General features: G+C 57.8%; 1 protein-coding gene across 6 annotated transcripts in view; it reads left to right on the forward strand.

Moving 5' to 3' along the window:
* The window catches only part of ANKS1A (ankyrin repeat and sterile alpha motif domain containing 1A), a 184,465-nt gene extending 170,632 nt beyond the window's left edge, over positions 1–13,833 (forward strand). For 3 of the 6 annotated variants that reach the window (XM_068557220.1, XM_068557223.1, XM_068557225.1), the window contains 10 exons: positions 2,557–2,655; positions 3,466–3,618; positions 3,734–3,841; positions 4,921–5,085; positions 5,913–6,038; positions 6,284–6,355; positions 6,503–6,589; positions 7,126–7,263; positions 8,678–8,848; positions 9,688–9,810. In XM_068557220.1, coding sequence (XP_068413321.1) covers positions 2,557–2,655; positions 3,466–3,618; positions 3,734–3,841; positions 4,921–5,085; positions 5,913–6,038; positions 6,284–6,355; positions 6,503–6,589; positions 7,126–7,263; positions 8,678–8,848; positions 9,688–9,810 — 1,242 coding nt within the window. Of the gene's footprint in view, positions 1–2,556; positions 2,656–3,465; positions 3,619–3,733; positions 3,842–4,920; positions 5,086–5,912; positions 6,039–6,283; positions 6,356–6,502; positions 6,590–7,125; positions 7,264–8,677; positions 8,849–9,687; positions 9,811–11,239 lie in introns of those variants that run through there. The other 3 variants (XM_068557221.1, XM_068557224.1, XM_068557222.1) reach the window with 2 other exon arrangements.
* The last annotated feature ends 343 nt before the right edge of the window (positions 13,834–14,176 follow it).

The raw sequence follows: 14,176 nt of genomic DNA on the forward strand, positions 1-14,176 counted from the left end.
TCAGAACGTCACTGCAGTGACACCCTCTTGGAGGTTCATTTGTCAGGTCCTCACTGAGGTGTCCTCATCATCAAGTAGAAAGTCTGGGCAGACAGCCCCCCTCTCTGCTTTTCCTCATCAGCACACCCTAGATTTGGGCCCAGAATGACTGCAGGAACTCGGTGTGGTGACTCCTAGATTCAGGGGTGACTTGGGATCTGGTCAGACCTGGAGTGGTGCCAGGGCCCAGGGGACCTTCTGCAGGCCCAGGGCTCCTTCTAGTGTCCCAGCGGAAGGGGGTGCATGCAGCCTGAGCAGGGAGTCCAGTCTGCCTTCAGAGCCATCTTCACCTGGAGTCTCTTGAGCTTATGGCTTGTCCTCTATGTGTCCTCTATAGGGCAAAATTTTTGTCACCATGCGCAGGCTCTGGGGAGGCTCTCACACCAGCAGTCACTACAGCTTGGGTACAAAGGTGAGGCCACCAGTTGGTGGTCTGCATGAGCTTGCCTGAGTTATTAACTTCTCTATCTGTAAAGTGGGCATAATGTAATACCCACCTCAATAGAATAAAAAGTCCAGAAAAACTCTTGGAAACACAGGAATTTGGGACACATCAGAAGTCATTTCATATCAATGGGAAAAGATAGCTCATTCAAGAAATAAGACAGCCTGCTGCCTGGGAAAAATATTAAGTGGATCCTGACCCTTAAAACTTACATCAAAATTAATTCCGGATAGATTAAAGATTTGATTGTAAAAAATGAAACTGTAAAGTTACAGGAAGAAAGTGTGAAAGAATTGTTTTAAAAATCCTGGAGGGGGAGATCTTTCTAAGGCTGACAACTTAGAGAAGCTCCACGAGAAAAGTGGGTGTGTTCAGGTGCAGGCTGATAGGTTCTGCATGAGCAAAGCCAGCGTAATAGTCCAAAGACAATGACAAACAGGAAAGACACATGCCTAACTCTTCATAAAGAGTTAATTTCCTTACTATATAAAGAATTCCTACAAATCAAATACAGAAGAGACCAACAGCTCCATAGATAAACATGCAAAGGATAAAGTGAGTAATTCCTGGAAAAGGAGCTGCAGCTGCTCTGCATGCCCAGCCCGGAGCCGCGCGGACATGAGCATCAGGCTGAACTCTGCCCCACAAGTTACTGATGCTCTCTGGGCCTCAGCTTCCTGAGCTGTAAAATGGGGTAACGGTGGTCCCTATTACTCAATGGTTTAGCAGGGGCAAAGCATGGAAAACATGGAGGAGGGCAGTGAGTGCTATGTAAGTGCTTGGTAGATAAAATGAGAATGGTTTGGCAGCAATCTCTCTTCTTGATAACCACCATAGAAAGATGCACATACAGGGAGATTTGTGCAGCACCATTTGTAAAAGCGGAAATTGGAAACAATTGTCCTTCAACAGGGAACTCGTTTAGCAATTTATAATATGTCCATAATCTGGATGATTATGCAGCTTTAAAAGAAGAGACAGGTCTCCAAATACTGAGTGACCTCCTGTATATACTAAGTAATTAAGAATGAGGTGTTGAACAATGTGTACAACAATCACATTTGTGTGAAAATGAAGCATGCACATGTGTGTAGGTGCCCAGCTGGGCTCTGGAGGGACATCCAGGAAAGTGGTAACAGTTGCCCTTGGCGGGGGTGGACACTGTGGCTGAGGGACACGGCAGAACCCATGATTTTTCATGTATCGTAATCTGAAAAAACCTATCTTGTGACACCATTGTGAGTAATAAAAGACACCATGATAGGGGTTAGGAGTGGCGAGTACAGTCAGACTGCCTCAAATCCTAGCTCCACCATGAGATGTGTGACCTCAGACGCGTTTCTGACCTCTGTGTGTCTCAGTTTCCTTATCTGTAAAAAAGAGGATTCCAGTAGAACCTAACACAGGGTTGTGAGCCTGAAATGGGATGGTGCACAGAAAAGCTCTCCGTCCCTGTCACTCAGCAAGAACGCGGCAAACACCAGCCATTCTCCTCGTCGTCACTGCCATGCTGGGCTTCTCCGCCCTCAGCTGCTCCGTTGGGGAGAACTGCCCCGTGGGCCGAGCCCCAACCCACCCCCCCTCTCTCAGGCAGGTCCCCACTTTGAGACTCCTCTCCTCCTCGGGGTGAGGCAGGCTTCTTGGGTGCCTGCCCCTGCCGCCGGCCCAAGGTGGTTGTCACCGCCGCTTTAAATCACAAAATCACATCTGTGAGGAATCTGGGGATTAGTCCTCCTGTTCTTCACCTTGGGGGGCCACGAAACCTGCTCCGGGGAAAATGCACATCAGCTCAGGTGGGCCAGGCCTGTGCCCGGCCCTGCCTGCTCCAGCCCAGGTCAGCGCCCTGGGAGCTGCTCGGGCTGGGTGGGCAGCCTGGGAAGGTTTGTCTTCCTGCTGCATGAGGCTGCTTGCTGCCTGGCCTGGCCTCGCGGGGAGCCCTGGGGCTCACTCTCTCGTGGTGCCTGTGGTGAAGGAGAAGAACGTGGCAAGGGGCCACGACAGGCTGACCTGACGCCCTGAGGGAGCCAGCGGCCTTGTCCAGGAGGCCCTCATGTTCTCCTTTCTGCTCTTAGGGGTCTAATGTGATGGAAGATCAAGACCTGCGGGAAATCGGCATCAGCGACGCACAGCACAGGCGGAAGCTGCTCCAGGCCGCGCGGTCCCTGCCCAAGGTGACCACTGACAGTTCCACGGCCTCAGCCTTTGCCAGTGGCGGGGCGGGGCTCAGGGGGTGTGCCCCTCATCCCGGGAGCCCCAGCGGGGAAGACAGTATCCTGTTTACTTCTTTGCCACATCCCAAGGCCAGCAGAGCACTAGGGACAGTCAGGGCCTAGTCCGGCATCAGGAACGGCACCGCAGGCATCTGCCTGGCGCGGAGCCTGGTGCCCACAGGCTTGGCCTGTCGCCTGAGACCAGGCCCTCCCCAGGAGGCCCGGGGCCCTCGGGGCAGCAGAGGAGGCAGCCTCTGCCTCCTGGGGAGCTGTGGCTGGTAGGCCTGAGCCTCTCTTCAGCTCTGCTGGCACAGAGTCCCCTTGTCTCTTCCACTTGCCCAGAGCTCAGGACGCACTAACGAGTCCTGGCAGTGAGGCCAGCGCCCGCTTCACAGACACACACCATTTTCTTGTCCTACCAGGTCTGTGACCTTGTCAGAGCACGGTAGGGGCCTCCACAAACCCTCCTCCCCATCTAGCCTTACCTGATAGGGCACCTTTCCCAGACCTGGAGTGCCCTGGTAGTCCCCAGATGGGGCCCGAGACCAGAGCTGAGGTAGAGAAGGCTGTGTGAGTGGAGCGACTCGGGGATGCTGAGGACACAGGCCCCTTGTTGGTCCTCAGGAGCTGTCCCATACCTACCCCAGCCTCAGCCTCAGCCTCTGGTGTGGTCTGAGTGAACCGGCCTGCGTCCCCGTGGTCCCCGTGGTCCCCAGGGCCCTCGTCCCAAGTGCTGAGATGTTAGCCCCGCCTCCTGCCCTCGCCCCACAGGTGAAGGCTCTGGGCTATGATGGGAACAGCCCCTTGTCAGTGCCCTCCTGGTTGGACTCCCTGGGCCTGCAGGACTACGTCCATTCCTTCCTGTCGAGTGGCTACAGCTCCATTGACACTGTGAAGAACCTCTGGGAGCTGGAGCTTGTCAACGTGAGTACGGCTCTGCTGTGAGTGTCCCTGGGCTGCCAGCGTGGCCCGTGGGGGTGAGGGCTGGGGGCTGGGGGCCCAGTTGCCGCCTGACCTTCCTCTCCCCGCCTCTGCCCAGGTCCTAAAGGTGCACCTGCTCGGCCATCGCAAGCGCATCATCGCCTCCCTGGCAGACAGACCCTACGAGGAGCCGCCCCAGAAGCCCCCACGGTTTTCCCAGCTGAGAGTGAGTTGGGGCGGGTGGGAAGGGATGTTTGTATGTGCTGTGTGTTGTTAGGAACTGAAGAGAATTCTTTGGGAATTCTTCAGAGACAGCGTCACCTCTGTAGTCGAGGAGCAACTGATCCCTCCCTTCCCAGTGTTGGGGCCAAATGTTGGCGAAAGTAGGAAAACAAATATCCGAATCCCAGACGGCTGGGGCCGTGTCTGAACGTCCAGTTCAGCTCTACCCGGGGTGGCAGGCAGGGGTGGGTCAGAGGAGCCCCCTCTCGGGCAGCCTGACGTGAACCCGATTCAAAGCATGGCACACATGGCGGGACCTGGGCCCTCCCCATCTTCTGAAGGAAAATCCCTGTGATTTTAAAAACCTCAGAGATGCTTTGTTGCTCAAGGCAGGTAATCTCTGACTGAAAAGCAGGTCAGACTGTGAGCCTGCGGTTCAGGATGAGTCTCCCCAAACCCATGAGGTTGCGTGGCTCCCGGTGGGTGGGGTGGGCCCTGGGCTCCAAGCCTCAGCCCATTTACGGCAGCCTCAAAGTGGGCGTTATTTTATCCTCCTCTTACGCATGAGAAAGCTGGGGCCCAGGCTGGTTCTGAGGACCAGACTCACAGCTGACATTCAGATATGGAAACTGAAGACTGATTCATACTCTCTGTGAGGGCTCTGGGTGCCAACCGGCAGTGCTACGTTTTCTTAGGAAAGACCTTTGGATTTGGTCACGTGCCCCCAGGACCTGTGATCAGTCGTGACAGACGATTTTATAAACTAGAGATCGCTTCCCAGCCCTACAACCACCCCTTTTCCCTTGGGGCTCCAGGCCAGAGGGTGCTCTCGTGACCCGGGTGCTCACCTGCAGGACCCGGTTGTCAGGGCTTCCTGGCTGGAAGAGTCTGGTCACTTTGACTGTACCCACGCTGGGCCCAGCGGCCCGTTTCCCCACTGGGTGCTGACCTCCACCTCGTGCCTGTTCTCACTGATTCTCCTGCCCAAGCTGGGCCCTGACAGCCCGAGGATTGGCTGACACCTACAGCCTAAGGACTGACCTGATGAGTCTCAAGTCTCACCTGGATTTCTCCCCATTGCAGTGCCAAGACTTGCTCTCCCAGACGTCATCCCCCCTGAGCCAGAATGACTCCTGCACCGGCCGGTCGGCTGACCTGCTGCTGCCTTCTGGGGACACGGGCAGGAGGCGGCACGACAGTCTCCAAGACCCTGCAGCGCCCTCTCGGGTGGAGCGCTTCAGGATCCAGGTGGGTGGGAGGGAGCCACAGACGGGGTCCCCTCATTCCTCTTGGCAGGACAGGGCTCCCAGCCCCACCGCTCAGGGCACTGCTTTCAGGGCTCTCGCATTTATTCGACTTGCCCGTCCTCCCTCCTGCCTTGCACAGACCGCAGGCTTTTTGTCTTGTCCCCCGTCTTGGCCTGTTAGATACAGATTGCCAGGTGTCCCTCGTCCCCGCAGGGTGAGCCCTAGCTTCGCTCCCTTTTCTCTCGTGACTCACACTTCTCGGTTCTGGCCTCTGGGGATTCCCCTCACCTTTCCACAAGCACGACCATGAATTTTACAAGATTTAAAAAGCACGTCGTCCAGCAGTTTTAGTTGCTCTGTATTGAGAGAATTTGCATATTGCTGGGAATGGAAGTCATAAATTTCCTGAATTTTCCCCTCCTCCCCATTCCTTCCACCAGCAGCCTAGTTAATTACCCCATCGCCTGGCATCTGACCCGTGGTGGCCTCCCACCCCTCCCCCACACCCCAGCTCCTGCCACGAGGATCCCTGTAAAGTGCATCCCTGGCCACGGATACTTCCCCGACTCCCCACACCAGGATCAGATCTACACTCATCTCAGACACCACAGAGCCTTCCCTGCTGAGCTGAGCTGCTCGCGGGCGGGCGGGCAGCCGAGGTCCCTGCTTCTCCGCCAGTTCTCTGGCATAGACAGGCCTCACCTCCGCCCCAGCGCATCAGAATGGCTTGTCTGCCTCCGGCCTGGAGCTCCCGGAGGTGGAACCCGGGAGGGAGCCTGGGAACCCCTTGAGCAGGCGAGCTGACCTGTGACCCCACGTGTTCTGCAGGAAGAGCACCGAGAGGCCAAGCTGACCCTTCGGCCCCCAAGCCTGGCTGCCCCCTATGCCCCTGTGCAGAGTTGGCAACACCAGCCGGAGAAACTCATCTTCGAGTCCTGCGGTTACGAAGCCAATGTGAGTAGCCTCTGCCCTCCCAGCCTGGCCGGTCTCCTGCTTTCCGTGCCGGCCGGACCCAGGGCCCCCGTGGTGTTCTCCACTCCTCAGCCGCTCCCAGCACCTGGGGGAAGGGGGACTCCCTGGCCAGGACGGGGGAAGGGAGTCACTGGGAGAGGGAGCCCCCTGACTGTGGTCCCAGATTGGCTGGTGGCCCCATGTGGTAACGCAGGACTCCTAAGCCGGGCCACTGCTCGCTCCCACAGTATCTGGGTTCCATGTTGATCAAAGATCTGCGAGGGACAGAATCCACGCAAGACGCCTGTGCCAAGATGCGGGTAGGTTACCGTGGGGGCGGCTAGGACGCAAGGCGGCAGATGGCGGCACCACCTGCAGCCACGGGGGCCCTGCCACGCTGCGTGCGGCTGAGGGAGGCCGGGCCTAGCCCCGAGAAGGTGAGTTGACAGGCCTCCCGTTTCTTGTAGAAATCCACGGAGCACATGAAGAAGATCCCCACCATCATCCTGTCCATCACCTACAAAGGTGTCAAGTTCATCGACGCCTCCAACAAGGTGTGCTTCCCACAACTGCTGTTGAGGGGGGAGGGGGCGCCCTTCCTCCCCACACACCCCCCGCCTCCCCGCTAGCTGGGTATCTTCCCTAGAGGGTCCCTAGCCCACTACCCCTCTCCATCCCCCCCAGCCCAGGTACTTGTCTCTCACGCACCCACGTATCCTGGTTCCTGGGGCCCCGCCCGAGGGACAGCTTATCTTCCCCAGCATGGGCTCCACTGGCCACTTATCTGCTCACGGGCCTTTAACGCTGTGATGCACTTAGCGAGCATAGGACACCCCCAGGCCCTGTGCTTGGGACCCCACCCTGGAGAGCAGAGTGGGCTGGGTGTGAACATTTGCCCCCTCAGTTGCCATGGTCAACGGTGGAGACCCCAACCCTAAATCAGACAAGGTGAGATGCCACCCCCACCCCGAAGAGATGGGGGAAGTGGCGTTTGGCTGACGCTAGGATGGGATAGGAAGGTGGCAATGGTGAAGGGACTGGGGTGTGCCCTCAGGGAGCCCAGGAATTCCAGACCCTGCTTTCCCCGCAGAACGTCATCGCAGAGCACGAGATCCGGAACATTTCCTGTGCAGCCCAGGACCCGGAGGACCTCTGTACCTTCGCCTACATCACCAAGGACCTGCAGACCAGCCACCACTATTGCCACGTTTTCAGCACGGTGGACATGGTGGGTGGAGTCCGCAGCTGGGCACGGTGGGGGGGTCCTGTGCTGCAACAGCCCCAGTGCAGTGGGTCCTGGCACCCGGCTGGCACTTAGCAAAGGTCTGTTCAGGAATGAACATCACTCCAGCCCCCTTTATCTGGCACTGAGACTAAAGCACACAGGACGACAGTGGCTTGTCCAGGGTTCTAGTGACAGAGGCTTTCCTGCGTCTGGCTGCGTGTCTGTCAGGTCAGCCAAGGCTTCATCTCCCTGGGCTCTTGGTCGACCATCCATCCTAATTCCCGCCCTCCAGCTGGGCCATCTCCCTGAAAAGCCCTCCACCTCCCTCCTGGGGACAGTAAGTTTTCTTCCCCCAGGTCCCAGCTTAGGCGGGGTTCTGGCGCTGCTGGGCTGAGGGGAGCTGTCACACACGCTGCCCACAGGGAGTGGATGAGTGACCATGGTGGCTGCCCTGAGACAGGGCCTTTGTCCAGGTCCCTGCTGCCCCCGTGAGAGTAGCTGGTTCCAGGGCCTTGCCCGGGAGCTCTGTGCTTGCAGCCTCCTGGCTCTGCCACTAGCTAGCCGTGTGACCCCGGCTCCTCGTCTGCGCAAAGGGGATAGAGTGTAACCGACTTCATGGGGTTGTTCGGAAGGTGAAATGAGGAAATCCTCCCAGGACACATCCTTCCCCGTGCTCTTACCTGTAGCTCATCTTCCCGCATCAGTCAGTTCTGCTGTAACGTGGCGTCTGTGCTCCTAGAGAGCACCACGCCCTGAAACCACACGGGAAGCACCAAGGCTCATGGGGAGATGAGGCAGGGGGTACAGCCCTCAGGAACCTAATACGAACACCCACACCATTTTATCCATGTTAAATGGTTAAGAAATACATAAGTGCTACAGAAACATGGCGCTCTGCCTTGAGAAGGACCCGAAGTCGGCTTGTGGAAGCATGTGCCTCCTGCCAGCCCGTGTGCCAGAGGGAGAGAGAAAGAGAAGGAATAGAGGACAGAGGGGGTGCACAGATGGAAGGGAGGGCGCGAGCCGGGTGGCCCTGGGAAGAGCTGCCGCTTGATCGTTACTGTCAGGGGTGGGTCCCATAGGAAGTTGAGCTGCCAGGTGGGGGTGGCACGTTTGCTGTGTATTCCCAGGCAACGGGGGTCAGCAGGGGAGTCTTTGCATTCGCCTCGTGTTTCTCTCCAATGAAATCACACATGAGGAAACACAAAATGTGTGTTTTGTTCAGATTGTTCCCTAATGTATCAGTCACCTCGGGACAAACTTCTGCTTTCAAAGCAAGCGTTCCAGCAGATTCCCTGCACTCTTGTTTACCTGTGCAATGCTGCCTGGGCCTGTGCTCAGGCGCATGAGGCCAGGGCAGGTGTTAGACGCAGTGGTTCCTCCATCCCATCTCTCACGTTGTGCTGTTTTCTCCCAGAACCTGACCTATGAGATCATCCTGACGCTGGGGCAGGCGTTCGAGGTGGCCTATCAGCTGGCCCTACAGGCCCAGAAGTCTAGGCCGATGGGGGCCTCTGCTGCCGAGATGATCGAAACAAAATCTTCCAAACCGGTGCCTAAGCCTCGGGTCGGCATGAGGAAGTCAGCAGTACGTGGGTCCCGGGATTTGAGGGCTCGGGGTGGAGCGGGCGCCAGGAGGGTCTTCTCACGCTTCAGGTGGCCGGCCCCTCAGGACACGGGCCTGTGCGAGCCGGCCTCCGTAACGCTGCCCCGTGTCTGTGTCTGCTTTGCTCCGCACCCCAGGTGCCGCTGCCCCCTGATAGTCGCTGTTGTTACTGTCACACCTGCCCCACCCATCGTCCTTCTTACCTCCCGCTGCCGTCTGTTAGTCCTGGAGTCAAGGTCTCTGCACCTCCTGCTGTCTGTGTGTCAGTCTCCCCGAAGTGACCGTGAGCTCTCTGAGACTCTGGTGCCCGCCCCCGGCCCTGCCTGCATGCCTGTCTTTCCTGAGCTGCCGTCCCACCATCCCTGTCTGTGCTGTAGCCTCTGTTTCTCTGCCGTATGTCCTCCTCTCCAGAGCTCGCGGGTGCCCACTGTGGTCTTGCCCGGGGTGAGCTCTCTGGCCCTGCCAGAGGGACCCGAGGTTTGGGGTTTCCAAACCCCTTACCCCCTTCCTGCCACTGAGAACAGCTTTGGGGCTTAGTGCTCGATGCTCAGGTAGGGCAAGGCTCCTTTAACTGAGCAGCTCCAAGAAACCCCCAGGAGAAGTTGCCCCTGGAGAGCTCAGAGGCGGCCCTCCCGTGATGCTCCAGGGAAGGTGCCCCTTCTGCCACCCCACCCCAGGGAGCTTGCTCTTTGGCTGAGGAGAACAGGGCTGCCCCCATGGGGTACTGACGCCAGCATGGCCCGGGAGGCGGGGGACAGCGGGCCCTGTTGACCCCTGGCCCAGGTGCAGCGCTCCCTCTGACTCTTCACCCTCTTCCTCAGCAGCTGGAACCACCTGATATGGACCCAGATGCCCAGTCCCATGCCAGCGTCTCCTGGGTTGTGGACCCCAAACCAGACTCTAAGCGGAGCCTCAGCACCAAGTATGAGACCACTATCTTCTAAGCACCCACCCCGTCTCCACTAGTCTCATGTGCCTTGCCGTCCGTCTTTCTGCTCTTCTCAACTCTCCTTCCAGCTGCTGACGCCAAGGTCCCACCCCCACTGGGACCTCTCCTCCCGGGGCGGCAGCTTTAGACACTGCACACTCTCAGCTCGCACCTAACACCACCGGACACTGTGAATTCCCCCCTTGGGCGAGGACAGCTTGGCGGGGGGGCAAGTTGCCTTTGAGGGTGGGCACCGAGAGGGCCTCAGTGGGCGGGCACTGTGGAGCCTGAGGTGGGCGCAGTCTCCAAGCAGAGTCCACACGGCACTGGAGGCTGCTCCCTCTGATCGGCCTGGGCTCCCTGTTGGCTCTCCTCTCCCGTCTTCCGAGCCACGGCTGGGTGCCGTTGCCAAGAGCTAACTGCACCCTTCCTGACACAACCAACCACTGTGACCACGTGGGGCCAGAATCCCCTTGCACTCTGCTAACAGCTGGCCTGCGGCCCATCCCTCTATCCTCTGCTCTAAGGTGCTGGCCTCCCCCTGTGAGACCCTCAGCTCAGCGATGTGGCTTGACCAGGGTCAGCCCTCTTTCTGTGAGGGCCCAGGGTCTGTGCCAGGTCCTAGGGCACATGCCTGACTCCAAAGCATGGGGCTCTGAGCATCTGAACACCCACAGGCTGGCTCCACGCAGCAGGTGTCTTGGTCCTGATGGGTCTTGCACTGCAAGGAATGGGATGGCTCCTCACGTCTTCGCCGGGGAGTCCCCGGCTGGCTCTGGAGTCTGGCTCGAGGAAGAGGAAGGCCTTCCTGTAGGAGCCAGCAGGAGGGAGGCCAGTGCCCTGCATACACCGTGCACCTTCTTCCCTCAGAACGGAGCTGCTCAAGGACAGGGACCTGGGCCGAGCAACATCCGTTGTCCTCCAGGAGCTTTCTGATGCTTCTCCACGATGTGGGGACCAGAGATAGTCAGCTGGCACCCGGTCCCTTCCCTGATCGACCGCCCTCAGCCTCTTGACTCCTGAGAAGGAGTCCATCACCTCAAAGCAGTTCAGCAGCTGGGATGGTGGAGTTGAGGCTTTCAAAAGGCCCACGTTCTTGCGTGAGGGCAGGTCAGCTTAGATGGCGGGAGAGGAGAGCCGCAGTTTCCGTGGGAAGAAGCACTGTGCACGTAGCGTGGCCCAGTAGGAGAGCCAGTAAGTTGCAGCGGTTGCTTTATGAGTTGAAACCCAAGTCGACAAGCCGGGGTGGGTCCTTCTGCCTGCCTGCCTGTCCTCGTGCCTTCCAAGCAGATGCGCTGAGCCACGGAGGGTGCTCAGGGGAGGCTGTAAGGGACCTTCTGTTCTGCTTCCGTGTTTCCTTTCAGTTTCCTCCACCTTGTGCAGGCCCCTTTGGTTAACCCTTTCCTCCCCCCCCCCCCCCCCCCGTTGTGTTTGCTTCTGCCAAGCTGAGCCACCGAGGAACCAACTGTGCTGCGGAAACAGCCGTGGGGAGCGCAGGCTCCCGCCGCCGCCGCCGCTGCCACCACCGTCTCAGCTGCAGCTTTGAAGACGCAGGCCCCCACTACTGCCCGTAGGACCTCCTCGCGGCTGCATGGTCTGGGCCTGCCACCGCCAGGTCTCGCCGCGTGAGCCCTGCCCTGGTTGCGGAGCAGCCCTCCAGGCCTCTAGCAGATGAGGCTGGAACTCCAGAGGGCCAAGAAGTGACTTGTCCAGAAAACATTTTTTAATAGAAAAAAATTTTTTTATAAAGTGAACTTTCAACACTTGGCTCAACCCTCTAGGTTAAACTGCCAATCTTTAGACAATGGCCATAGGGTCAGAGGACAGCAGGCCTCTGTCCTCAGGCTGGGGTCTCGGCGTGCTTGGGCAGCTCTGAGAGAAGGTAGTGGGTGAATTGAATCTGCTCGACAGACCTGCCAGTCAGCTGCTCTTCCTTCTGAGCCGCACGGCTTCTTGTCCCCGCCTGGAGCTGGGGGCAGCCCGTAGAGGCGCCTGGCAAAAGCAGAGGCTTCTGGGGTTCCAAACGTGAAGGTCCGGGGCCACGCGGAGTTGCACAAGCAGGTCGCGGTGCCCGAGCTCTGGGCTGCTCCTCCGTCTTGGACCCGGCGGTGGCCAGAGCGCTGCCCTGGGCTGCCTGGCCACAGGCTCTCTGGTGACCTCAGACTGTCTGAGTCGAGGCAGAAAGGAGAAGCAGCAGCTTTGTTTTGGGCATTAATGGGTAGGTCGGCTGAGGTGGCTGCCTGCTGATTTGTGATTTGTCTAATCAGGTCTGTGTGATTAGGACTCACTTTGATTCTCTGAATTATCGGTTTGATTGTCATCCTTTCAGCTGCTGGGCTCCCCCCTGGCTCCAAGGGTAGAGAAGGCTGAATCAGGTGACAGTTTGATTCTCCCCGAGTGTGGCCTTCAGGGCAGGCTGGCGTCCGGGTGCTGCTGCTGCCTGAGCCCTCCTGCTGGCTGGCTTTGCTTTTCACCTTTGGTTGCATTGCTCCTCCTGGAGGTAGAGGCAGAGCCAGAGGGACTGTTCCTGTGAGGCTGGGCCAGGTCAGCTGCCTGTCCAGCACCTTCCAGAGCAGAGCCTTTCCTCCCACGGGGCCGCGAGCAGACCTTCCACTTTGCTGGCACAGCGCAATCTGGTCCCAGGATCAGTAGTCCAGGCTTCAGTAGCGCCGCTCTCTCTCCCGGCAGGGGCTGTGAATGAGCAGGGAGCGCCCCGGCGCACCTTCACAGCCCTGTGGTCGGCCAGCAGTGGAAAGCTGGGCCGCGTCTTCCTGCTGACCTGAGGCTGGGCCCCGTGGGTTTCCTTTCCGCTGAGCCGTCCACACCGCAGGCCTGGGGAGTCACATCCCCTCTCACTGATCCTGCCCTTCTCGGTACTAAACAAGGACCTCGATACCGGGAAGTCTGACTTCACGTCCTGCTGCTTCCAGGGCCCGTTGGCTTCCACTGAGCAGTATTCAGTCCCTACTTCCTTCCAGGTATGGACGAGGAACCCCAAGCTGGGTGGGTAAACCGCGGCTCCTGCTGCAGTGCGAGTGCTTTGCCCTCTTCCTCCTGAGGAAGGCCGGTCTCCTCTAAGCAGCCCTCTCTTGGTGGGTGGTGGGTCCATTAAGAAAACTGTAGACACTACGATGAGTTCCTCAAGCTGTCTTTTTGTTTTTAAGTCATAGGTAGGTGTCTCCTCCCCTTGAAGCTGCTATATCTTCTTTATTTATTCAGGGTGTTTCATGTTGGAAAACCTTGGCTGATCTGCTCTGGCTCTGGATTTTGTTTTGAGCTTGGTTTATTTCTCAATAAATAGCCAAGAAAGGAAGGGACTAGATATTTCTTTTTTACTCCTCCTCCGGGACAGGTACTCTCCCTCCCCTAGAAAGAAAAATTTTAACACCAGGACAGGCTTCACGTGGAGAGAAGTCCTGCTTCTGCACGTGAGCACAAGCCCCGCAGTGTGGCAGCCCCGTTCTGAACTGTGCAGGCCGTTCAGGTGGGACTTGAGATAGGTCAGTACCTGCCCGGCCACAGGCTCTCTGCTCCGCCCTTCTGCTTGCAGCTCCTCCGAGCAGGGCTTCCCTTCGACAGGCTCTGCATTTGCAACGCTCGCATCCCCCCGGGGCCCCCAGCTTCGACTCTGGGGAGTCCCCGGAGAAGTCTCGGGCTGAGCAGACTGGTCTGCCCTCGGCCTGTGTTGTGATGCCCAGGCCTGCGGGACGACTCTCAGACGCAGTTCACAAAGTGGTGTTGCTCATGGTGTGGCAATGGGACTGAATTGTAATAAAACGTTATTTAATCTTTGTCTCTGTATTTTGATACTTGAATGACTTCCCCTTTTATTTTACTGTACATATAATTGTTAATCTGTCCAATTTTGTCTAAATTACAGACATCTTGTGGTACCAAACATAACCGATCTGTGCAACAACATAGACTGACCTCACTACACGAGAGAGAGTGTAAATATTCCTGGGCTTTCGGCTTTGGTTTTGTTATTTTCGTAACTGTACAACTTAGAACAGACTGAATTAATAAATGAGAAGCGACATGAAACCAACCTTACTTTGTGGAGTCTGAGTTGGAAAGTTTCTTGATTGTTTTCCGGCAGAAGTGCAGGCACAGGCCAGCCGCCGGCTCCAGGGCGGTAACAAGGATCCGCTGTTTGGCTGGGACAAGTTTGGGGATTCCGCTCCGTCCAGCCCTCTCTAGTCACCCTTAACCCTGCTCCAGTGCAGGGGCCCTGCAATTCACCTGCCCCTCCTCGGTCTGAACACCAAGCAGGGGCCACATCCTGGCCTGGGCTGGTCACCCACAGATATTTATTGAATGTCGGTGTACAAGGCAGTGTGGGGACTGAGAGCTACGGAAGGAGAGGCTCCCTTCAGGAACTC

The sequence above is a fragment of the Eschrichtius robustus genome, chromosome 12 (assembly GCF_028021215.1).
Source record: "Eschrichtius robustus isolate mEscRob2 chromosome 12, mEscRob2.pri, whole genome shotgun sequence".
In the NCBI taxonomy this organism is placed as follows: Eukaryota; Metazoa; Chordata; class Mammalia; order Artiodactyla; family Eschrichtiidae; genus Eschrichtius; species Eschrichtius robustus.